Source organism: Hyalella azteca, unplaced genomic scaffold (genome assembly GCF_000764305.2).
Source record: "Hyalella azteca isolate HAZT.00-mixed unplaced genomic scaffold, Hazt_2.0.2 contig13248, whole genome shotgun sequence".
NCBI classification, from domain to species: Eukaryota; Metazoa; Arthropoda; class Malacostraca; order Amphipoda; family Hyalellidae; genus Hyalella; species Hyalella azteca.
The window spans coordinates 293,996-321,470 of NW_025943177.1; the positions used below are offsets into that span (position 1 = coordinate 293,996).

General features: G+C 39.4%; 1 protein-coding gene across 1 annotated transcript; it reads right to left on the reverse strand.

The window, feature by feature from the left end:
- Positions 1-618: 618 nt before the first annotated feature.
- LOC108672887 lies at positions 619-24,637 on the reverse strand. The gene is made up of 8 exons (XM_018160642.2): positions 24,412-24,637; positions 8,653-8,846; positions 7,988-8,133; positions 7,085-7,214; positions 6,019-6,119; positions 4,978-5,125; positions 3,848-3,983; positions 619-2,985 (listed from the first exon to the last, which is right to left on the reverse strand). Exons 1-8 carry the CDS (start codon positions 24,500-24,502, stop codon positions 2,789-2,791), a joined length of 1,143 nt encoding a protein of 380 aa, XP_018016131.1. The 5' UTR covers positions 24,503-24,637; the 3' UTR covers positions 619-2,788.
- Between the last annotated feature and the right edge of the window lie 2,838 nt (positions 24,638-27,475).

Below are 27,475 nucleotides of genomic sequence, written 5' to 3' on the forward strand. Positions count from 1 at the left end.
CTTATTTTTGCGGATGTAGTTTATGGTTCGCCTGTTACGTCACTGATCTCAGTGACGTCACGAGCATTAAGCAATCACCGAACTGCAAATCAAACCAGTCAACCAATCAGTCATGGGAATGACGGGTTTGTTTACGTTTCTTGATCTGAGTGACGTAACAAGAAAGATGAACTGAAAGACGGAAATCCTCGTGGGTTAACCTTATATAGTTCAACCATGACCGACCTGGCCAAGTCAATGGTAACGCAGCCTGCCCCTGCCATACCCACACCTCAGTACCTTCTACATAACGAAATTCGTAGCTGATCACAATAAGGCAGTATTTTGAGCCTTCTTTTGAAACCATAAGTTTCTCCCGCATTTTATACGTGTAGGAGCTTGTACATGGACTGTACAGCTTGTTTCTTCGATCTGTAGCCCGGAAAGCAGCGGATGGTAAATCAGGGCGATAAACTCACAGTCGTAGAGCATCAAGCTCTAATAATATTGATTTATACGAGTCCATTGACCAACATTTTTAATTTGTTTGACGTAACTGAATCAAAAGTGAAAGCTGATGTCACCTAATATAAAGGATCGGAGTAAAATGAGTTTTGTGTACGTCATTAAAACTAATAATTAATTCAACACTCTATTCAACAAATGCTGACAAATATTCTATAGATTAATTTTCATTAGATTAAGTACAGCAAATATTATTCAAGAAGTATGCTTGCAAATCATTTTCAAATTTTTTAATGGATGAGCATCTATCGTTCAAAGTAGAATGCATGTCATAAACATCATAGCATTTAGAAGCTTTCATAGAAAGTTTCTACCAATATTTATAATTTCAATTGGACTTTAACACGTTTGAACTACAATCGATACAAATAATTCTCGCGGGCACCTGTAGTGACCATCGGACACTGGCACACGGTGTATTAATACCGACGCACGCATCTATAATACATAATACAATTAATGTATTATGTATTAATACATAATACAATTATGTATTAATTCAACCATAGTCCAGACGACATGCCAGACTAGCGCGAAAAATTACTTTCACGTCTAGCAGGAATTACTATTAAATCTAGACATATTCTAACCATGACTTTTTTCACACACTTCACGTTATTTATTTATTTCGTCGACGTAGAATTTGTAGCAAAAATATCAGGGGGGCAGAAAAGAATTTTATTCACGGGTGCGCTCTTCTGTTCTCTCACAAGAATAAATGTTATTAAGAGTATGTTAGGGTGAGTATTATATGATTATATGAATATAGCAGAAGCGGCGAGTATTAGACTGGAAGTGAAACTGAATATAAAATAAGTGGCACCTTCCAGTTTGTTCCATGTCGGTCATTTTATACAAGTCCTTCGATTAGAACTGCTGTGATAGGCACATTGTGTTATGCATTAGTTAAGAAGAAAATTTCAGATATTATCCACTATTTATCGTAACTAACGATTTCACATTAAGCCATAGACTATCGTCATTTACTAAACATAAATGCACCATCGTTAGCGTCGCATACACAAATACAAATAACTACGTCATAAGTAATTACAAATCCTAATTTCAGTTAGATTATGGAAGCATATCATAATGAAAATAAATGAATGAAGAGTATTTATAAAAATGAACTAACTTAAATGTCCGACGATCGCTCAGTTCATAATTGAAAAGAATATGGGCGACAGACCAATGATCCTGTACGGCAAAGTTGTCGATCCTTCAATAACTAACATTAAAGAAGCTTCATAAGCATGAATAAGGCAACAAATTTGGACACTTCCAGTACACCTAGGAAAAATACATACAACAACTCATGCCAGCGTGAGTAGCAACAGCATCCTGGCCACACTCCGAGCGTGACTCGCGACACTTCGAGTGTGACTCCAGCCTGGCCACACTCCGAGTGTGACTCCAGCCTGGCCACACTCCGAGTGTGACTCCAGCCTGACCACACTCCGAGTGTGACTCCATCCTGGCCACACTCTGAGTGTGACTCCAGTCTGGCCACACTCCGAGTGTGACTCCAGTCTGGCCACACTCCGAAGTGTGACTCCATCCTGGCCACACTCCGAGTGTGACTCCATCCTGGCCACACTCTGAGTGTGACTCCAGTCTGGCCACACTCCGAGTGTGACTCCAGTCTTGGAGTGTACAACACATTTAATTAATCTACAGGGTGCGGAAGACTTTTACTAGAGCTTTTGTCAGGTTGCTGTCGTGGGTAATAATAACTCTAATAACGATCTACCACGCAATTAACTCATATTATTCTGGGGTGCATTATTGACAGAGGGAGTATGTGTGTCTCGTCTCGGTCAAGTGCCGTGAGGCCCACAATGCCTACTCCACTGGAATGGGTTTACAAAGACAGGGGATAAAATATCGTTGATTTTGTCGAAGAATGAGAGCGAAATTTTCTGTTGTTAGTGAGATTATCTTTAATATTATCACATCTAGTTTCTGATGAGTCTTTGACGAAAAAAGATATAAGCAGCGAAAAATTCCGTCATCTTGTGAGTGAAGCGATCAGAAATATTGCAATCAAAGAATTAGACTCCGGCACGAGGCGAACTCTCATCCAGAGTGAGTCTGGCCTATAGATAATTGCTTGCCATCTTTATAATCAATTACGCCGAGTAAAATTAGAAGTTGATGTTTTGTGATCTCACCGCCAGAGCGTTTGCGAGTACAACAGCAGCAAGTTATTTTTATCGCAAGCTACAATATCTTTGTTCTGCCCGCTACAGACTGAGAACAGAGCGGTCCTCGTACAATAAACACATCATACGCGAGCGTTAAGAGCTAAAGTCTTGACGAGTAAGAAGGACATGAGAGGGACGACGAAGGACGCGACGCCAGTTGCAGGGGCGGCACTGAACATCACAGAAGGAGGGCTGTCGGAGGAACGTCTGCTGATGGGGGCGACGCCGCCCCCGCCGGCCAGGAGCGTCTCAGGCTCGCGTCTCGACCCAAGCACGCCTGGGGTTGAGACAGCAATTGATGTACGTGTGTTATACATTAGAAACAATAACTCATATACTTTTATATGAGTTATCTGATATCAATAATGAGTTGTTTGATGCCAATAAGGAGTTATTTGATGTCAATAATGAGTTATTTGATGTCAATAAGGGAGAACTTGGTTGCAAGTTTCAAACCAAGGCACGTCTAAAGAAACATCGGCAACGTAAATTAGTGCGGCGAAATTGATTTGCGATTTGTCAATGCGTGTTACACACCACGGAAAATACCTCAAATTATTCCAGGTACACAATAATGAAAATTCTAGTTCATTTTTGCATGAAACAAAGGAGACGGAATTGAGTCAGGACCATGCGCATTTAGCAGCGACTTTGAAACGTTGGAAGTGAACAATTAGGAAGAGCGATTTATAATAATCAGTCAAGATGTAAACCTTATTTGCCTAAATTAATTTTGCTTAATCAAGGACTGTAAGTGAAATATGTTCTCCCTACATATATGAACTCGACTATGTTTGATTGCTCGAGCACAATTTGGGGTGGCTGAATTGTCGTTACGCAACTGTTGCACGATCGGCTCAAAAAACGTTAACGTCGCGTGGCTGGCAGAGTATGTTCAGATTTGAAATGCCTAGCACCATATCGAACCCGGTGGTAGTCGAGTAACTACTTGAAACGATCGCCAGTCATGAAAAGATCCGGTCAAATGACACGAGTTTAGATCTGTGAACAAGGCACGAAAAGGAAAAGAATCGGCAACAGGCCACATCAGGCCTACACTGCAGCGCCGAGATCACTATGTTATGTTATGTTATGACACTATTTAGAAGCATGTTCACATAAAAGAATTTAATTCTAACCCTGGTGGGTGAACTCCTCTGAGAACTTGATGAAGGTTGTCATGGTGACCTCGAAGAGTTTGTTGGTGGCGGGCGCGCTGCTGAAGACGCTGCGCCGACGCCGACCGAAGCCGATCTCGCCGTCACTGCACGTGATCTGCCAGCGACGCATTAGAATTTCTAGTAACTTTAGCAATTATTTTAATTTATCAACCAGAGTCGATGTTATTCGTACCTACCCAACAAGACGATAGCTAGAGATCCTGTCAGTAGATAAAGCATTGCGCCTACAGACTCAATATTAATTCAAACTTCAAACAAAAAATCAGTGAAAGCAGAAAAAAATATAATAAATATGGCATACACACGTATATTTTAGACAAATTATTGAAAAACTCTGAACGAAAATAACAAATTCATTTGAAGGATCTCCAGCTAACGAGACTTTAACAACAGAACCATACATAACTCTGCATCAACTATAAAAAGTTACAGGCATTTATTATAGCACCCATACTCAGACGTACTACAGTTTGGTGCTGTAATGTTCGCTTGAATGAGACAAATATAAAGGAAACGCAGGCGAACCGACGTGGACCGCAAGTTCGCTGCACGATGTATAAGGACGCTGGATTGGTCAGGTCGCTGCGAATTATTGATCAAATGGACATGAATTGTTTCATATATATGGACATGAGACGAAGTGAAATGGCCCTTAATTACTCCTGAAATGGTGCTGTAGCGAAGAAGACGATCAATCATTTTTTACAGCAATTTTCTGTATACTTATAGGTATATTCGAGAAAAATATGTACTTTTTCGCACATTTACATTTCCATTTGATTTTGAAATGGCGATCTACGGGAGACGAGGGAAGTCCAAATATAGTTTCGTGTAAATCTGTAGGTGAGATGAAATCCCCGTTACGTTTGATATGATTGAATGATAACTGGTGTTACGTTATTGATAGCTTATAGCATAGCATAACATAGAGTAGTGTTGTCGGCGCAGAAGAATAAATATGCGTGGTGCGGCCTTTTAAATAAATATACCTGGTGTGGGCTGTTGAAATTCGCGAAATTTATACTATTATTTTTCCAGATAAATTAATCTCCTCGATGTGATCAAAACTTAAGTGGTGATCTACTGACCCCTTCACATTTGTCGAGGCAGACGTCGACCGTGCCTCTGAAGAGCACGTAGTTGGACTCCGGGAACTTGAAGGCTCTGAACTTGGCAGACAAGAAGTCGCCGCTCTTCGTTACGAAATTCTCGAAGAGACTTGGGTCGATGGTGCAGCTGAAACAGAAAACTTTCATTTACAATGACGACCAAGAAATTTCATGCATGGCATGACGACATGACGTATGATGATGCATATACGAATAACGTGAGGTTAATAGCAGGTAATCAAACAAACGTCTTATTATTGCGTATTGGGGACACAGATAGCTTTTTCGCCAGGTTCTGTCGTGTCTTGAGGGCACACATGTAATTTAAAAAATGTTGCTCTCTCTATATAATACTGACATTATAAGTTCTCATCCCACTTCCGTGCATTGTTCAGAAGTGGACGTAATCTCCCATGCTCTAAGTAAAGCTACTTTTTGCTATACGTTGCGTACTATATACGTGTTGTTGTTTCCACACAAATGTCGGAAAACATCAGGCAATTGATTAAACATTCACAAATATTTAGTACGGAGCAGATTCAATAATCCTGGCGAAATACCCACGAAATTCAAAAAATTCTTTGAATTTTTCTCGAATTTTTCTTTTAGGTGATAGAGTGTCATAGCGTCATATTCTACTTCCAGAACTTCGTTTTATTTGATGTCATTGATTTGAATGCTTTCAACAGAACTTGTGACACCATATGCAAGATTAATACGATATTTTTTTGACACCGCGCGGACAGGCGGAAAATTTTCGAACTAGTTGCAATTGGAGAATGACCACAGAAGCATGGCAACCACTACTATCTTACCGACAGACATTGTATGTAGCTTGTCACACCATGCATGTTCAATTAAATTAAATTGGTTAGTGATTTATCGATATTTTTGTTGGCCCCACAGGAACGTTTGGAAAAAATTCACACTAATTGACATTGGAGAATGACCACAAAAGCATGGCAACCACTATCTTACCGTTGGACATGGTATGTGATTGATATTAAAATTTAGACTAACCCGTTATAGACGATGGCTTCCTTCTTCTGAGCGTTATTGGTGACCTCGAGGTAGCTCACCAAGATGCCGTAGGTGCCTGCCGAGCCCTCGTCCAAGAAGACCTCAACCACGGTGAACAAACACAATTAAAACAAATTCAAGGCACGGAATGCGCTTTATCTATTTTATTTCAACGCGCACTAATACGAAAGACCGTCAAATTTTACTGAAGAATATATATGAGGCGTACGGTAATAAATTTCCAAAATAGAACGTCCGATAACTAAATAGAAATAGGTCAGGCAACTAAACTCTAGAGGCGAAAATCAACGTCCATTTTCGATTTCGTGGAGCACACTAAACGTAGCGCGTTTTAATTTTTCCGTAAGCAAACCTTGTTTAAAATTGTTCTAGGTAAATGCAAATGCTTCTTCACTTGTACTTCTTTGAATATGCTAGGTTTGGATAAAATATCGAGGTTTCACAAATACATCAGGCACTGCCCTTTGTCAGCAAACAGAGGCTAAAAGTGAACTAAGTAGGCGCCATCATCTGAGCAGCAGAACACGCGACTGAAATGGGACCGTATTTCTTGAAACCTACATTACAACGAACAGCAGGCCTGAGGTGACACCAAAATTACTCTTATTTAAAAGTTATTATATATACGAGTAGCTGGAGGTTGTAATAAATAAAATATTAGGAGTATAATCTAGCTAAGCTACCAAAAAGTTTTGAACGCAATAAATACGAAATACAACAGTAAAAGGTAACCCTTTAACCCTTTCAAACAGCTTCAATAAGCCCGCCCTACACAGCGATGGTCCTATCCGGGCCTCACAAACTAAGCTCAACGCTAAAGCCCCTTTACACAGGGCGGTAAATACCGCCAGCGTCCGACGGTATTTACCACCGAACCTTAGCGGACATACGAAATGTGCACTGCTGTTCACACACGACGGTTTTTAACGCGGCGTAGAATTTGACGTCTTACGCCCGCGTGTGTACTGCTAAAATTGCACCGGTAAATAAAAAACGTCTGCTTAAGCGTGTATCAAGATGACCTCGGTGCCGCCCTCTCCCTCACCTCCATGGAGAGGGGCGTGCCGGGCGCCACGTCTATGGCGCCGTCCACGAGGTTGTTCTCCTGACGCACACTCACGCCCAGGATGGGCACTGGGGCGCTGCCCGTCACCTCTGACGTTATCTCGATGTAACTGCCGGTAACACTGCTCTTTACACTTCACGTAAATACGTTCACGAGACACAGGAAAATCTACTCGCGAATAATAGCCCTTAAACCTCTACCGCCTGACATGAGTAACAGGAGCAATATTCCCAAAAAGGATATCTTGCTAGTTAGCACAAAATGACTTGCACTGATGGTTGCCGCCACGTACGACTACTTTAAAATGTTCAAACTGTTGCGTACAAACGTTCGCAGGTTGCTACAAACAATAGTTTACGTCCAATTTCATTTGAAAGTTATGTTGCCGGAGAGTAGCATAATTAGAGGGAACAGCGCAAAATATTTGTTACAAAATTTACTTTTCAAATATTTCGGAGGTAAATAGGTCATGTTTAAATTAAAATGTCCTAGAACCACACTGAGAACCTCGTGAGTGTCGTGTGAGTGTCACAAACATTGTCCGAGAATGTCCTACCGCAAGGCTCGCTACAGAAGACACCAACGACTAAATAAAAATTAATCTTTTTCCTGCAAAATAATAAAAATATATTTTTTGCATTTTTGAACGCTCACATTTTGTAATTTTGTTTTCTCTGGTACTGCTTTATCGGCAAGTTAAGAACAACACCGCATACGGTGAGCTATTTAGCTCCAACGTCAGTTTTGTATAGATCTGCAGGCCAGTTCCCAGATCTCCAAGAGACAAGTCAAGCACATTATAAGAACCGGCGACAGGCCAACCCAACCTATTCTTCAAGACCGATATTACTATGGACTACTATGATATGTTAAGGTACTGACTCAGGCTCGACAAACTCTGGTGGCAGGTCCCTCCTGACGATGTTGTGGGTGCTGTTGCCGGGCGAGGGCGCGCACTTCACCATCAGGTGCTCCCGACTGCCGTCGCTGTTGAAAATCCTCAGCTTTTGGTAGTACAGCGACATCGCCTGTCCAAACATGGTGAGTAGGATTGATTCTTATGGGTTTTGATAAAAACGTTCTTGCTACTGTGTTGCAGTTGGCACATAGCAACTTCTTTGTCGTAAAATACAATGTCAGGCCCACTCATGCAAGAAAAAGGCAGAAAGCAGTAAATTTTGCAGGTTTGCGAGCATGCAAGGGCGAATATCAGTAGGGAATGAAGGAACGGTTATATTTCCGTTGAATTATTGATTAGTTTTCAACCTAATATTCAAATGAAGAGAGGTGCGCAATAATTGTAAAAGACGTTGGATAATCACTATAGTGGCGAAAATTTAAATCAAGTCATAAGTTTGGTGACTTTTAATGCCTTGGTTGTAAATACGCGCTTAGAATTGATCGCTAGATAGATTATTACGAATTCACATATAAAAATTTTCTCGACTATGGACAATAAGTATAGAATGAGGTTTATGCAAGGATAATTAGTTAATTTCATGACCTGATCCACACAGGATCGAGTGTGCAGCTGCCGTTCTGCCTACCGTAAGTGTGTTGGTGACGCGCGTGATGCCGCAGGGAGTGTCAGCGAGGCGCAGGGTGAGCGTGAAGCTGTCGTCAGTGCGCACAAACTGACAGCCTGGCATGGCGAACCACTTGTCCAGCTTGACGCCCTCCACACCGGCGGCCGGCACCTCCAGAACCATCAGCTCCCTGCTGCATACCACCGACACGCCTTCTGCTCAAGAACACGAAGATTAATTGTGGTGCCCACGTACGCGCTAGTTCTTCAGATGTTAATAAATCTTAATGATATTTTCTTGAACACTGTTTCGATGCTTTGGCGGGTACCACCGACAAGCCTGCTGATCAAGAAACGAAGTTTAATGTGATGCCCACGTACGCGCTAGTTCTGCAGATGTTAATAAATCTTAATTATATTTATTTTAACACTGTTTCGATTGTTTGGCGGGTATTTCCTGGTCGCAACGCAAACGTGAAATTATCGCAGTTGTACAATTACCGCAAGTTGTGCATTGTGAAGAACTTGCGTCTGAAACCCGTATAGTTATAGGGTCTTGCAAGTCGGCCACGGTCTAGCCTGCCAACAGTCCGGCCTCCTACTTGTCTTAATCAAGAACAACGCCTTTTTTCCAACTCCCTACCATTAACGCCTTATTCAAATTCTGAAAATCATTCAATATTACAATTTTCTGCTGGGCATTGATTTTTATAGGTGGTGACTCGTTTCCTGTGGGAATTCCATTTTCTGTGTCGGTGGGTGGAATGTGATTATAAAAAATTTTTAATTAATGATCTTCTCAGAGCAAACATTCAATACAAAAATAATAATTGAAGTTAATTGCCAACTTTTTTTAAGAAACCCTTCATTGAAACACGACACTCTCGAAGAATCATATGAGTATTAGCACGACGTGAAAAACACCTAAGCTGCATCGCATCATTATTGAGAAAAAAGGAAAATCCGTGGCCAGTTTGGGAGTTCTCCAAACGTGTCAGTCTACAGTGACCGCTGACATTGAACTTCATGACCTGTAAAAAGGATACGTGTTAACCTTAAGCCTCAAGTCTTCACAATACTATTAGTATTAGTATTATTAGTTATATTATATTATATTTATACTATTATATTATATTATTATATTAGTTTATATTATATATTATATTATTTATTTACTATTAGTAAGTAAATTATAATGGGAAATATGTGTTCATTTTCTTACTTAAAAAGTTTTCTGACATATTTTTAAAGTATCAGAAACTTCTAAAAAGGGTATTTATTTTTATTGTGAGCATTTAGCTTTCTAAATACTCTGAATAAGGCAATAGAGTTGATTTGCTGCAGCTTCAAACATTTCGTGCGTCTGACATCTTCGAAACATTTTCGTGTTGGGAGTCCAAGTCCCGTAACGGCTTGATGGGATCATTGATAAATGAAACTGCAAGGAACTGATTTGATAATCAAGAAAACTGCAAGGAACTGATTTGATAATCAAGAAAATGATAGATAAACTGATTGATTAAGGTTCAGTGTAATTATTAGCTTCTAGGTAATTGGAGCTAATACTCAAAGCTGCTTGGTCGAGAGCTCGAGATTCCTTGAACACCTACACCTTCGCATCTGTAATGCGAGCGAACGTTCATTTGTATTTGATCTCATATGCTGTGTCCATTAAGAAATATGTAAATGCATGATTCTACAAGATAATTATCATAAATTAGCGAATTAATAATGAATATTAATGAATTAAAGTGTATAATTATTATAATTAAAGTGATCGTGCGCAATGTGCAATCTTGTTTGCTATTTGTTTATATAGTTTCCACATTGCTACAGTAGGTACATGAGATTTTACACAATTAAAGAGAAATTATCTTCTACGAGGAATATAAACTAAATCGGTGAATTTCCTAGACATTTGGAGCTTCCGTTAAATTTAAATCGTCTGGGCACGAAGCGATTGCCTCTTCTGATGCTTGCGTCATTCAGTCAGGGAATGTTAAAGCAGGCATGTCGATGCAGGTTCTTCTCTGAATTGTGTGTGAAGTTTTAAGATTATAAATCGTGCGTCTGACGACAGATTTCGATCGCAAGCAATGCCTAATAAGTCAGTTCGCAATAAAATGTAGGATGGCAGAACAATTCTGAAAAAAAAAAACTTTGAATTAATCGCTGTGACATTCGTTTGTAGTGAAAAAATGGAAAATCATAGGTATTTTCTATTAAAATGTATTGATGAATGGTATGGTATATTCTTAAAAAGGACACTACTTTACAGTTTTGACTAGCTAATTGTTGGTTAACTTGTCTAACTCGATAGCAATATTGTTTTTAATCACACATTGCCTTATAATCAATAAGACAATTTTGTCAAATAAACAGTTATACTATAGTGAAGTATTTTTCATCATTGAGATGTGGTTTAAAAAAATGTAATTTTTAATAATTTATTGACATTAATTTAGGAGCGGTCACAATAACATTTATCATTGAATAATATATTGTAACATTGAGATGTGGTCCAAAGACATTTATTTACTTACGAAAAAATTTTTAGCATTGGGAACACCATAATGTTAGAGATATCCAAGCCCAAGAATAATGTAACGAGCCCCGTTTACCATGTGCGTACAAATAATAGTCAGCTTTAGTTCTTCTCTAAGACATCACTGGATCATTTACCAGGCACGCACCAATATTACAGTGGCGTGCGTATCGCGGTATAGTCCGTGTCATGCCGTAGAAAGTTACCGAGTCCTATTGTATATATTGTGACCGATTGTACCAAGACGAGCGTGACACATTCAGGAGGTCTGGCTATGAAAGGATTATAGCATCGAAAGTTTACGTTCGACGTCGCATGATAGAATGTCTCTGGTGTTAACCATGTGTTAATGGTTGAGGTTGGTTCATATACACACGACATTTATAGTCTGCATCTAAATGAGGCTCAGTATTAAGCTCCAGTTAGCATCATCAGAGTATAGGGTTTAAATAACAAGTGTGATTAGTGGCCTTTCTAATAATTAATTAATCAAACAATTTAAGCCAGATGCACAGAAATATTAGTTGTGAATGGTGAAGCAGTCAGGCAAAGAAGTTAATATCTGAGTGCTCGTGACCAATTGAAATAGTGCGTTCTAATCGATCTTGATAAAAAGAAGGTAATGGACAATTTAGATTGAAATATTTTGGCTATAGTTGAATATCCTAATTTGTTACAGGTTTTCATATTCTAATAGCCAGAAATTTACTAATTCTTCTCCTGCACCCTAAAATGTAATTACGTATATTGCGTATAGTTATTATAATTGCGTAAAGTTATTATAAACGTTATTTGTTTTTAATAAGCCCGGAACAGTTGCTCAAGGACGGCCGCTGAGCTGCGTCATGGCCGCGGTAATTTAACGTCGTTCATGCAGTCAAGGTCAGCGATGACTTCATGTGAGCAGAATGACTGCTCTTATATAGACAAAGATTTTAACACGCCTTCATTGTTAGAAATAGTAAAAATACAATTAGGAAACAATATGATATATATCATAAAAATTGAACACCGCTAGATCACTCACTAAATTTTTATCTGTATCTTGTATCTGTTATCTGTAAGTTGGCCGCAAATAAATTACAGAAAATATAAAAAAAATTAAAAAACATGTTAACAGATATAAACCACACGTGTCTGCTAGCACAATATTTATCTTTCAAATAATAATTCAGCTTTTAGATGTTTTATGTTGGCATTGGAAGGGAAGAGTCACATAGGAGTGCCAAAGATACTCCCCAGTAGGGGCATGTTATGGTGCACGCTGGTTTCTGAACAATGCGCTATTCAGTCTTTATTGCCATGGTTAATTGTTCTCTGTTGTCTTGGCTACTTTGCGCTTTTGTCAGGGCTACCTATTCTAAATTGTATTGGCTATATAGCCTTTATTGTATTGTTATTTGATATTTATTGTATTGCTTACTGTATTTATTGTATCAGCCACATATTCTGCACTGTTTTAGCTGCGTAGTATGTATTGTCTAAGTCACTTATAGTCTTTACAGTACTAAATATTCAGTCTTAATTCTTTAGGCACTTGATGTTAATAGTCCTGGCTATTTAGTCCCTATGGTATTGAAATTTAATTTTATTGTCTTGGTTACTTAGTTTTTTTTTGTATTGACAATATATTCCTTAAGGGGACCGGCTACCCTAAAATTTTCAATTATGGCGTTTTTCGGTTTTTGTGCTCATCTGAAAGCTGGAATTCTGCTCTTTCCAATGGTACCACTGCCATCGCTGAACGCCAATATTTACGTTCAGGACGTTTCTTTAAAGGGAAGCGGGTGAGAGAGTTCTTTAAGTAATTAGATATAAAGTAATTAGCTGCTGAAATCTTTGAATATAGTTTCTACTTGAGTTGTGCTGCAGTTACATGCTTAGTCTCGTCTTAAAGCTGACATTCTGAGCTTTCCAACGATACTACTGCGATCTATGTACGGCAATATTGACGCAGATGGCCGGGCTTTAATGGGGGGCGGGGGGTGGAGTTCCTTAACTAAATAGACCTAAGAAAATTAGTGCGGCAAGACTACATATCTTGGTGTATCTGGCATCTGAGCTCAGTTACCCTCCTAACATTGTACGTAGAGGTGCGCTACAAGTTGCTGCTAGCATCCTTGAGTGGATTAAGCTACAGAAGCCTGTAGTTTGGTATCCATGCTACATTGAGTGCCTATTTCGAGGCGCACGGGACTTTGTCGCGCCGTCCTGAAAAGTTCAACTTATTGTCACGTAAAACCTATCTCCTCCTACAGTTTTCAAGCTACAGCAATGAGACATACACCATTCGATTCGTAAGGAAATTACCTAAAAATTTGATGATCATTTTTTTGAATTTCTGTCTGGTTCGTTTTTTATATGGGGGAGAAGGGGGGGAGGGGGGAAACATGAGAAAAAGGGGATAAAACGCGCATAAAAAAAACTAAGGGGAAAATGAAAAAAGTGATCATCAAATTTTTAGGTATCGTCCTTACGAACCGAATGATACGTGTCTCGATGTTGTAGGATGATATTTGTAGGAGGAGATAGATTTTCTAAAGTACCCCTTTTTAGCCGTTTTCTATGAATTTCACGTTTTTTATAAATTTTTCGAAAAATTCATAGAAGCAAAATGTTCTTATTTTTACATTTTACGTATGCATGTGAAGTTTCATGATGATCGGATAATAACTGTAGAAGTTTTTCCGGAGGGTAGCCGGTCCCCTTAATGGTTTGGCTAGTTACTCTTTATTGTTTCACAATTTTTTGTGTGGAATATATTTTCTTTATTGTTTAGTATATTTTTTCATGGTTGTTTTGAATATTTGTTATTAACTGCGCTATTATGTATTCATTTTCTGTAATATTTTGTCTTCATTCCAAACAAAATAGCATATTTATGTTAGCCATGATATTTGCCGTGCTACGCCAGGTTGCTTAAATCAAGGCAAAGATCTGTTAGATCATATATGTAAAATATAGATCAAGGCCGTGCAACCGGGCTCCCTGCAAGTATGTATATAAGAAATAAAAGGGAAGACATTACTAGAGAACAAAACTATATTTCTTCACAATTTTCAGAATCTGAAACAAAAGATATCGTTTGGAAACCAATTTAAACATAGGAACACGATAGCAAATGGCTTTTCAATTCACATGCAGGACTCGAAAAAAAAAATAAATTTGATAATTGCATGATGGTTGGCGTTGTGTCGCTCACGGGAAGGTAAGATCATGTTCAACATCATTAAAATGTCGTTCATTTTTCGGTGGCCACACAAAGCTTGCACATGTATGTTCTCTACAACAATGAGCATTTCTTATACATTACGAACGCTTCTGGCCTGAGGAAGCAACACCTACAATGTTGACTAGAAGCGAGGTCATCCTTCCACTTGGCTCCAAATTGCCAGTTCCTTTGATGAGTGCAATAATTACAGTTTCCAGTTCTCTCAACAGCGATGCGAGATGTTCACTGCTGTTTACTATAATTTTAGCCACTTATCTTAACGCTTCCTTCGCGAAACACCAGTTCATTTCACAGGATATGATATATCTTTTTTGACTACCGACGCTGAGGCAAAAAATGTTTTCTCGCGATCAAGCCTCAGGCACGATAGATGTCACAAGAAGAAAACAATTGATCGCCTCGCGTTATTTTCTTGCTCGACGCACAACTTACGAACAATAAGCAGGTGTAATATTTTTCACGGCTTAACTTGCGCCAATATAATCTCAGTAAAAAGTGAAGTAGGAAGTAAATAATTAGTTATCATTGATGTGCCATTCACCATTTATCATATCCTATCTTCATCTAAGTGAAGATTTAATTTAATTTTAATTCTTATCTTCACGTAAGTGAAAATGGGGATTAAATGTTCAAAATTAGCTGAATAAAGTTAGCCATTAATTTTAATTCAACCAAACCATTTTGTACGCATGGAGGCAAAATTTATTCATGGGCTACGCGTTCAACCCTGCATAAATTAAAGCCAGGAATATAACTTAAAAAATATAGTTAAGTGATTCTCGTATAAACATCATAAGCAGCCATCACACCAATAATATAAACATCATAAGCAGCCATCACACCAAGAATATAAACATCATAAGCAGCCATCACACCAAGAATATAAACATCATAAGCAGCCATCACACCAAGAATATAAACATCATTAGCAGCCATCACACCAAGAATATAAACATCATAAGCAGCCATCACACCAAGAATATAAACATCATTAGCAGCCATCACACCAAGAATATAAACATCATTAGCAGCCATCACACCAAGAATATAAACATCATTAGCAGCCATCACACCAGCCATGAAAACATCATATCCTACTGAATTGAAGCAATGCTCTAGGCAACATGCAATTGCTGCTGTACGCATCACATTAACCACAGAGCGGCGATGATGAAAGCTAACTACATGTAGTTCTCTTGCGCCAAGTTTAGAAAACGCCAAACGAGATGGAAATAACGCAGTTAAACTATACGCTTTAGCCAAAAATGCTCAGTTACTGAGAAATCATGTCAATTTGGAGGAAGAAAATTTCGCACCGCGCTCGTCGCTTGCTATGTACGTCATTTCAGGGAAATTTCGCAACCGTGGATTCCACTTTCATTGCTGTAATTATTTCGAACGGGTTCGCTAGCGAACATTAGTACGATTGCCAAATTTGATGATGCAAGTTCAGTTAATGTAGTCGATGAGTTTATGTAATCAAGTAACTCTCTCTGATGAAAGTAGAAAGTCGTAATTTCCCGAGTTGTTTCCATAATATTCTCGTCTGGATACGCAACTGAAATAGCTCTAATTTACCCACTGGAGTAACGTGAAAGTGAAAACCCTCATATAGAAGAAACGCTTCCGGTAAGCCTGACATTCGTCGTCCAGCGGCAGTTCTTTATAAGCTGAGGCCTTGACGACGAATTTCGTCCCCTGCTTCATGAACTGCAGGCGCCGTGAGCGACATTCCCTTGGAATAATATTTGTTGAACGGCGCTCACAATCACCGCAGGACTGCACTTTAATTGCGCCCGACCTCGTCACTGCAGGCGTTCATGGCGTAGGGCTTCATGCCGCTCCATAAGTCATTTTGCCGTATGACTCGTATATCTTAGAATGAAAGTAAGAAATGTAAACTAACAAAAAACTAGTTTTGAAAAATTCATAGCACTATTGTAAGTATGTGGTTAGGGTGATGATCAATTATCGTGTAAAACAATTGAATTTTATAAAGCGTCTATTCTAACAAAATTTGAGGATAATGTAATTGCAGAATAAGTGACGTTATAATAGGTAATGGCATTAACACTTAAAGATGAAAATGAAGAATAGCTTGGACGGGAGATGAAAGGTTTGAGATAAAAAAAAATGCGGCAGCTAACTAAATTGAATGAGCCAATCGAGAAAACAATCGCGAAATTTCTAGAAGAACGTTACGCGAATGTTATGGTACGAATAAACATTCGAACAATTTCATGCCATAACACATGCAAGGATCTATTATCATGCATACCAGCTCATGTTTGCCCGAACATCGCCTAATGGCCCAAGCAGATCCAGGTTTATACAGAAGTACAGAAGAGGCAAACATTTTCGATGGCTTGAGCGAGCACAAGATGGAATGTCTGCTGCTCTTCGGTCCTGCAGTAACGCCGCTTTGAAGTCATGCAACGGACTCGGTTCAGGGCAGTGGTTTGGCCAACAAAGATGCGAGTTCCGATGAATCAGTGAGTCGTAGTTTCCCACCATAAGGCAAGCCGACGTAGCTCCAGCTCCACTGGTTGCATGGCATTGCTAAAGCAATATCCTGCGTCGAGAAAAAGGCAATGCTGCAGGCATATAAAAAAGACTAGCCTATCGAGAGAACTATCTCAAAATGCGTGAAATATTTATTGTTTATGCTGTTTATGAGGATTGCTGCGATGTATAGCAAGTGAGCCCTGGCTTAATTAATCCCGTAAAAAGGTTTTACGTAGTTAAGTCCCCTAAGAAATTCGGAATCCAGAGAATATAATTAAAACCTGTGGTGTAGCGGATTAAAGTAAATGGTATGCAAACAAATAAAACATATTGCATTTGAAAATTATTTTCTATAAAACTACAGAGTTATTTAATAACTTTAACTTTATCTTGTAATCCTCTACAATATGAAGATTACACACGGAGCGCAAATATTTAATGTCAGTTTAATACAGAACTCCCATGAGAATTTCAGAATGTCTACGGCAGTTTTAGGGGCTTAACTTGTTAGGTGTCGCGGTGTAATTTCTTTCTATCAAGAAATGCGCGTGAATGCAGCCTCGCGCTGCCGAGATTACGCGTGCGCACATCATGAGTAGAATTAAGCAGTGACGACAGTTAGGCGAGCGGCCTGTGAAAGTTTAGCATCCATGCTACCTCGCAGTCCCACGAAATGTTCTCAACACACCAGTCCCTCTGTGTAATAATTTTCGCTCCTGTGCGCATTGACATATTAGCGCTATGGAAAATTATGCACTCGTAAAACATTCGGGATATGTCGATTCAAATAATAGAAAAGATTGTGAGAGCAAAATGTATCCTATTATTTTTAGGAACAATGAGAAAGCTACAGAAAAAAAAAACAAACTTTTAACATTAAAATTACGATCAACATTACAATAACAGGAAGAACAGAATAAATATTGATAATGGCAGTCAACGAGTGAGTGAAATTCGGACGACAGGAAACAAGAACGTCAGGAATTTGTTGTCCATATAATGAATGTGCAAGGCAATGGCTCATCAATTTTTCGATCACAGTGGCTGTTGCTCTGACCACCAACAAAACCACGAGCGCGTGTAATGAGCCTTACCGACCAGTTCTAAATAACGGCGTAACTCGCAAATATTGAAGGCCTTACCGTTTTGAAAAAAAAAACACAACATATTGCAAATTGTCCTTCAGTAACCGATCAGAGGACCCTTATATTGAAATATATTTATATTTCAGGAATAAAATTCCTAATATAATTTTTAAAAATCATGCCAATTAAGTTTTTTATATAGGGTACATACATTGCAAAGCAAACCGTTTTAAAATTTTTGTACCTTTTGCAGCCGGCAGTCGCAATTTTTTATGTTGAAAGTATATAATTATTGAATGGAAATACGAGGAGCCTCCGAAGAAGGAAAATATTGGACCGCATATCTTACCGTGCCAACCGCCCCAGAAAATTATCATATTTGTTTGGAACTTAAAATGAGTTTAAAGGTAACTTGAATGATTGAGAGATTGAAGGTAACTTGAATAGCCACTGCAATGTTTATACAAGATGTTGCAAATGATTTCAGGTTCCTGTTGGTAGCGAGCTTCTGTACCGGTTGTGTAGCTCACGGGCCAGCACTAAAATACTGTCATTTAGGCAGCCGAGCATGTCGGGGCGTGCGCAGCATTCGGTCGTGTTTTGACAGACTAAAAATGAAGTGTTTGGCCACAAGAACGATAGCCAATCGATCGATGGATGACAGAGGTGCAAGAACTACACCAGTTTTTGTCGAGACTCGGCCACTGCAAGAAGATCTAACGGGAGAAACTCAAAGCAACGGACCAAACATGGAACAAGCGTCTTCACGGTCTCGCGCAGTCGTAGCGTTGCTTGGGAACATTTGGAAAATGCTTACAGACCGAACAGACTCGAGAAGCAGCGAAAGGAAACAATTCTCGCATTTATGGATGTCATTAAGTTTTCTGACTAAGTCAACGCAGAATGAAACCCGTAGTAAGTTTTGAATTTGCTTTGCCAGCACGTTTGTTACTCTTCGCATCACGCAGTCCGGGTGGAGTTTCAGTCGTGTCTAGGTTGGTAATCCAATAATCAAACCAACAGCTAAAAAAGGGACTTGAGATATAATTACATATGTAACTTTTTGTTCGAACTTCACTTATAATATCATATCGATTGAATCCAATAAGTAAACAAATTCAAGGCACGAAAGGAAGTACCTGAAAACTCGTCAAAATTTTCATATTGGCTAACTAGCTACGATTGATGAAGTTATGAGCAAGTAAATAGGAACTTAATGCAATATCCTGAACGAATTCGTTAACTCGCACGGCTAGGGAGCATCGCCCGACTTGCATGCTGATGCATGAGTGATAGACATTTTTTCTCTCTTCAGATGACAGTGCATGCTCTCCTAGCTAGACCTGATGTTTGCTCGAATGCAAAAAAACTGCGTTGTCCTGATATATCGTCGGCAGCGCGTGCACGCTATCGAGGTCCACGGAAGTGCAAAGCAGTTATTCTAGTCAAGACGGATGTTCAAGATAAAAATAATTGCTATGAGACAACGAACCTCTGTCCTTGAAGACAAACTTCTCTACAAAACAAAACAATCAAAACAAAATAAAGAGATGTATAAAATGCTAATGAAAAAGGTCAATTGAATAGCGGTAGTTCTAATAACAACCAAAAATATTACTGCGATGTACGCATCCTGAATATGATTCGATTAATATGATTTATTAACGAACAGCTGCACATTTCAGCAAGTAAAAAATGGTATCTCTGATTATTACGACAGCCACACGCTCAACGACTGCTAAGCAAATCAAGCCAAATAAACACTGGCTCAAAAATTGCTAAGATACCGATCCGGTCGCCACAGCTTAATTTTTTTCGCTTATAATTGCTAGCAACTGACTCGACATATACAGCAGGGAAAAAAGTGTGCATTTCTTGCGTGAACCGGAACTCGGCATCAGGATAAGCTACCTTGCTTATTAAACACGGCAGACATGAATTAAACGCGGCTGAACAATACATGTCTGTGAAGCAAAAGATATTACAGGGCTCATTAGGAGCAACTTTCGCTCCTAAGTTAATTCCATGCAGAGCTAGACACACGCGTAATAAAAATGCCTCAACTGCTACTTTTTACTGCTATACGAAAGCCGGGCTTCGATATTCTCACTAAAAACGTGCATGGAAAAAAGACAAATTATCATACATTTTATGAATCGAACAAGTCTTAAGGCAGGTTAAGAATGCGAGTGAAACTTTTATGAACCTTGCACAATTAACACGCGAAGTGGCATGTGTAAACTTTGAGACAGGAATTTATCGTCGCGTACTAGAACTTCGGCTTGAGATACGCAGCTATCGTTAGATGAATGCTCACCGTTCACGAGCATCAATGTTGTCATGAGATGAAATTTAAAACCGTGCAAGTTGTTCATTAATTATATTACAAGTCACTAAACTTAAATGAGTATGATAATTATTTCATGCAGGATATGCACTGATCTAGCATCTCTCGGTACCCGTCGACAGAGAAAAAGTTGCGGAACTCAGAGCAGAGTGCATAGTGCATCAGCTGGAACAGTAATCGGCGAAGCTGGATCTTCGATAATATAATATAATATAATATAATATAATATAATATAATATAATATAATATAATATAATCCTAGTATCTTGGCAACTACAGAGGAAGGCAAATTAGAAATAAATCAGACCTGCAACTGGCGGCAAGTAAACATAAGCAAGCCATGATTTACTCTCAACAGACTCAACAGACCAACACTAAAGTGCACATAGGCAGACAATTTTAACACATCAATGCACTGGAGACTTGGTATCTACTTAATACTGTGTATTAAAGTAGATACCAAGATACTGTGTATTAAAATAGATACCAAGTAGTAGTAGATACCTGTGTTATGCATGGTCGGACCATCGCCGCGACCTCAATTGAGTCAGATGGAGCCACACTATGCATATCGCGCGAAGGAATACCTATATTCTGCACGGTGACTGCGAGCTGCCGTGCGCTATCACGTACCTCGCTAATGACATCACGTCGTCCTCCGTCGCGAGTGTCATCACAGTGTGGAAGAAATTAGCGTGATAACATCATCATTCACACACATTACTCTTAATGAATTCAACTACTTTCTCCAGACATCATTATCAACATTATAATAGCTGCGAATATCATTACAATCATTATTATAGTTGTGATAGTTACTTTTTTGTGTCGATATAACTATCAGTTTTAAAATTATTTTCCCCACTTAACTACCACTCCTAACGAATGCCTTGTCCCACGATGATGCAGGCCTATGCAGTGCAACAAAGGTCGACGTTGATTGTTTTCAGGGTTTTGTATACCTATATAATTTATTGGACCTAAATCAATAGAGATTAATCAAAAGCTCTTAATCATCAAAAGAAGACAGAACACTTTGATAGAAAATGTTGGTAGGGAGTACCACGACTTGATGTATTTATTCGAAACAAAACCGCACCTGCTAGGGTGTAATTCCTACAACAATAGCTTGGCTAACCTGTAATGTGAAGGACAGTATTTAATGCCAGTCAAACGAATAGCGTGCATAAATTTCTCGCAATATTTGCAAAAGAATAAACAGTTTTACCTTGTACTCACTACCCAGGATGTGTTTGAATGAAATCTCAGAAATAAAATTACAAAGAAATTCCGCCACATGAAATATTCAAGCCTTTAATAATCTAGGAGGAGCGGAGAGAGGCACGGCAATATTGCAGGTATTGCCGATACGGCGACCTTCTGAGCAGGAGACCAGCAGTGCGATAGTTGCGTCGATATGGAGCTTTTGAATGGCAAGCACACGCTAACCCTGGCCTCACCTGCATCTTAAATATCAACAAACAGATGATAAAAACTTAAACCGCAAAAAATATAGGAGAAATGGATAAAAGCTAGTCAAATACTTCTTAAAAACGCACATAGAAATGGAAAACTATGAACAGAGTTGGCCTCTTTCATGAAAACGTTAAATTAGATCCGGGTAATTTTCCACGTAATCTGATGCTCTGGGAAATGTTGACCGCTAACGTTGCAACGGATGAATAAGAATACAGAATGTTCAAATTAAAGATTCAATAAAAAATGGACGGAGACCAATATAATTTTTAATATTTTGAACAAATTAGAAATAACTCTCGTATATTAATGTAACACCAAAAACTTTAGGCCATCCAAAAACAAGTGATATTCCGTTTTGGTGATCCACAAAGGAAACTTGAGCAGTGTATGTATGTATACACATAAACGCGTATTAGATAGTTTCTAACGCAGCGTTGATGTCTCCGCTTCGCCTTCAAGGCAACTATAAACATCGGGCAAGCATGAAGTCGAGATTATTATTATTGGTCAATAATAATAATGATTAATTTAACATTTATTTGCGAATATTATTTTATTCCATTAATACCTGAATTTTTAAACATGGTTATGCGGCTTGTCTCCAAAATGATAGAATTCGAAATTCGGTTAAGTTTCTTCTCAAATTATTCGTTTTTAGTTCCAGGTTATTTATGATTTAGGCAATTATGTCATTTTTAACAATCGAGCTTCCTTTATCAAGTATGAAACTTCTATGTTGAATAATATTCCGCTATCCTCCAAAAACGGTATCGAGCATTTTGCTTCCAGATCTCAGGGTCAATTTTGCTTCGGTCAGGACTAGCTGTACCGCTCGATAATAATTGAAGCTCTAGCGCGTCGTGGTCAGAATTGTTGAAAACAGGTTGTGTTTTTCTCTGGAGCGAGCCTAGCATTTCCTGGTTATCGGTGCCAGCTGTTGCAACCTTCGAATGGAAGACGAGAAGTGACCCTAAAGCACATGTGTTTCGAGCGCCGATACGTTGACCTAAATGCGTCGCTTGAGCCTTGGATGGCAAACTATAATAAGCGACCACATATGGAAAATATGAGGTGAAGATTTTTGGCTTCTCAGAGACGTACGATGAAAAGTACCAAAAATTTTCAATAAACCATACCAATTCAGATGACAAGAACAGAAAAATGAAATCGACAGACCCGTTTACTATTTACTCGCAGTGATAGTGAGGATCGATAAGCGTTATAGCAAGGAAACTCGTACATACACATGAGTGAGTAAAAACTGATCAGGAGCATGCAGACGTGATTGCCACGCCTGCATGCTCATTAATCCCAAAATTCATACCAAGGAGGAATAAGAGAACAAAGAAACAGTGTTTAAATAGGGAGAAGCCTCATATCAAAATCAGTGAGACGGATCACACATTTCTCGTGCAGCAGGTTTACGCCAACAGGTGCAGGACGAGATAGACCAGCAGGTGTGAGTGGGTCAACAGACGTATGATTGAAGTGACCGCGTGCCTCGATTGCTCCACGAGCACAAGGAGAGCTCAATATTACTCCCTTCACTTTCTGCTCTCCTTGCCTGATGTCGCAGCGACCCTGGACAGCATTAGCTTATAACGCGACCACTCCCACACCCTCCCACGCCTGCTGCCACACTCGCTCCATGCCCTTTATCATAAGGTTGTCTTGATCTCGTGACTCCAACGCACTACCTCATTGTGCAGTGTTGGTTGTCTAGCATGAAGCTTTGCTAACATGCACTACCGTAGGCTGTGAAAGCGCTACAATAAGTCCTTTGTGCCAAAAAATACAGCAGGAAGTAAACAAAATTACATGCTGATTATCGAGGTAACAAAAAATAGTCGAGCTGCGGAGCTGATTCTTTAAATTTCATGATATGAGAAAGAATTTAATTTCGAGTTGAAGTTCATGTAAAGGAAGTAATGAGCTCCGGCGGAACAAGCTTCATACCTACTAGATTCGTCAAGTGCAGAGTTCATTAAATACATTATTTGCAGGGTGTGTAGAATATTGTTTGCAGATGGATTTGTGGGCATTGGACATTTTGCATTGTTTGAAAATATAAAGCTTCATTGTCATGAATCAAGAAATTAGTGACAATACCGTGTACTAAGTTGATAACTTATAATCATGATTATCATGATCATAATCGTTCCCCATCATCCAAATTACGATGGAGTCGGGCAGAGGGCGGCTTTACAGTTAAAGTTCACCGCTCCTTTCCGGGCAGCGCCCGTCCGCATGGCGCGGTATTGCACTGCACTACAGGGCGTCGCAACAGGACAATCCAGGCACTCCTTTACTGGACGGATATCACAATATCAAGGAAAGTTTGCAAGCGCTATTCTATCTGAATCAACTGCCGTGCTTTCGGTTGGAATGACAAATGGTTATGCTTACCGAAGAAACATTTGCTGACAATTATCATCTTAGGTTAGGGGGCGAGAATTTGAAAAAGAGCTTAATTTGTATGAAAATCACAATCTACTATCAGCGTCAACAAACAAAACAAAATTTCTTGATCCAATTATAAAAAATATGCGAAATTACATACGAAGGAAACAATGATAACCTTGGCTTACCTTTGTGAGACAAGACGACATATGGCATACATAAAACCAAAATGAACGTCTGCACCAAGATCATAAATGTTCTTCTGAGCTGTTCCATCATGTAAAATCCAACACAGTTTTCTTGTAAGATTAAAACAGAACGGAAGTTGACAGGCCAGAAATGGATTGAATAGCGATAAACAGACACCAGCTACAGAGACCACGCGCACACGTCACAACCCTCCCGTCACGCATGAGCTGGAACACTGAACTCCTCTGCTGAGTCAGTGTTGCCAGGTTTTTTCTCTGCGAGAATACCAGATTGCCTAGCTCAAAATACCAGAAATATACCAGAAATCCTATTGTTCGAAAACTGACTAATACCTCCAAATTTAATGAAACTATTCGTCAGAAACGTTGGTTAGAAAAAGAAAAATATATAGATCTCAGTACTCACTGCAGTGACTGACAGAGAGCGCATTTTCTCGTCGACGGAAACGTGGTCACGGACGGATAGACGGACGGACAGACGGACATGGTGAGCACACTAGTGAATTATTTTCATAAATGAGAAAATGCGCTAAAAAGTATTTTATGTACTGTGCATTTATCAGTGTGGCACTTCTTCCCCTTCGCTCAACATGAGCAAGCCACGGAAACAGGTCATCTTCCATTTTCATACATGCTTACAGGTCATCTTCCATTTTCATACATGCTTACAGGTCATCTTCCATTTTCATACATGCTTGCATATTGCATTAATCTAACATTTCGGGTTTGATCACTTGTTACAGCTAAGCAGATAGCTTTTGGTCCGAATAAGGGACTGCAGTACCTTAGTTGAAATTTTATTTCGTTACTTGTTTTTCACATAGGTGACTTGTGAAAACATTCACTCCACGAATGCATTGGAGACCTGGTCAAAGTAGACACGTGGTGCAGTAGGCAACCAGTTCTATGAATGGATGATGATTTTCAAGATCAGAGAAATATTGTATGGCACCCCCGAATTCAAGTGGCACTCTATAATTAAATAATTCAAACCACCAAACAAAAATGGTGGAGCTTGCGTCGCAGAGATCGGTTCGACAACCTCACTCGTCGTGTTCCATATCATCACTGATCAGTAATCAATCAAGGATCAGCACTCTCGTGTTCATATTGCATTAAGCACTTTTGGGGTTATTTCATCAAGCGGTAAACTTGCGGCTCCAAAAATGGCGGGAAAGCTCTAATCGCGCCGCTCTGAAGGCAATCTATATAATCCACTCCTACGCTGGAGGAAGTTCAAACTTCAGAGGTGGAGCTTAATGCAGTAAATTTGCAGTAAGTCAGAAAATACCAGAAAAATACCAGATTTAGGCATATATACCAGATCTAAAATATTCATACCAGACACCTTCTGAAAATACCAGATTTGTGAAATCTGGTATAGAAATATACCATCTGGCAACGCTGTGCTGAGTGTTGACCGTCGCTGCGGGCTCGTGACGCTTACTTGTTTGGGCGGTTCTTCCTAGTCTGCCACCTTACCAGCAGCTCTTGCACAAAGACATGTCTTCTGGCACAGACAAAAAGCTCCAAAGAAACAAAGACGTTTCCGTAGTGGGTTAAGACAGACAATCTCGCTTTGTATGATCAATAGGGGAGCTTTGCTCTGAGACGCAGGACTCTGAACTTTACACTCACGACTTAAAGCCCTTGTTCATTAGGTTCGCTCCGGGGTTGAGCAGTGAGAATATCTCACTACTCAAAATTTATTTATTTATTTAAATTTATTTGATACCATGGTTCATAAAAGTTTAATTCTAAAATGGAACCGCCAGAAAAATGAATGTTATATTGCATTCTTGAAATTGAAATGATAAGTAGTCTTAAAATGCCTAGCAAATTACGGACCAGGCAATAAGTCCAGCAGCTATAACAATCAATCGTCAGTTATGGAAAGATCGGGTTCCAAAGGCCGGACCTCTTGTGAATCAAGTCACGAAAAATTCAAGAATCGGCAACAGGCCATGGGCCTATTTCTTCAGCGCCGACACTTCTATTCTATTTCATATCGTTCTAGAACAATCGAACGTCATTTCTCAATGGGCGTCCCCAACAATAAATAAGATAAAGATGTGAGTTTTATACCTATACGTAATGCGGTAAGCACGACAATTAAGGATGCACTAACACGTTTTATTTTTCTGGCGTGTCCCTATTCTAGTTGCACTTTTAAGAACTATGGTATCGAATAAATTTTATTTAAAGCGATTCCCACTGCTCAATCTCGGGCGAACCTAATGAACCTCACTGGGCTTTATCTCGTGAGCGTAAATTTCGGAGCTCAACGTCCTCCCCCCCCCCCCCTCCCCATATGGCTGCTTGGAAAAGAATTGCGCGCCTTCTGCTGAGGCCACGAGTATCCTGGTGGCAGGTGGTCAGCGGGCTGTACGAGAGGTCGCTCGCGGCGTGTTCGGTCAACGGTGGCTGTCATGAATTCCAGCACGTCCAATTGAACTTAAATGTAATCGATGAAGATTGCTTGACCCATATTGCGCTAAGTAGAACATCTGGCTTACTTATACCGATGCATTATCGACTCTCATGCACCACAAAAAGCGCAGTCATGTAGATATGATGTGAGAATATAGTTTTATGTAACTATTATTGTGCCAATGGAACAATTCTCAATAAAGATACCAATTTCAACAACCAAGCAACTTACAATGGTAGCAGCTTCATTTAAGTGACAGCTTCTGATAGTATTCGCGCGATTTTAAGGTGCGCCTCATACCGAAAACTCTGTGTATCTGGGGTCCATCGTTTATTCCGCGCTTGCGATGCCATCTAGTAATTTCTAGTATTCATGATGGGTCCAGCTCCTAAACTGCCAAGGGCCAATATTAATCGCAAGTGCCGCTAGGTGCTTCATATTGCACTTGTTTAATTGCCTAGATTTTCTACTCAATGTGGAGCTCGTCAGCTAGAGTTCTAGGTTGCATTTGATTCTCAGCTTCACCAACTTTGGAGAAGTACTGGTGGTAGTTTACCAGATAAAAATATGAAAATTTAATTTCGTAAATGATTTACAGTGCATATTAATCAT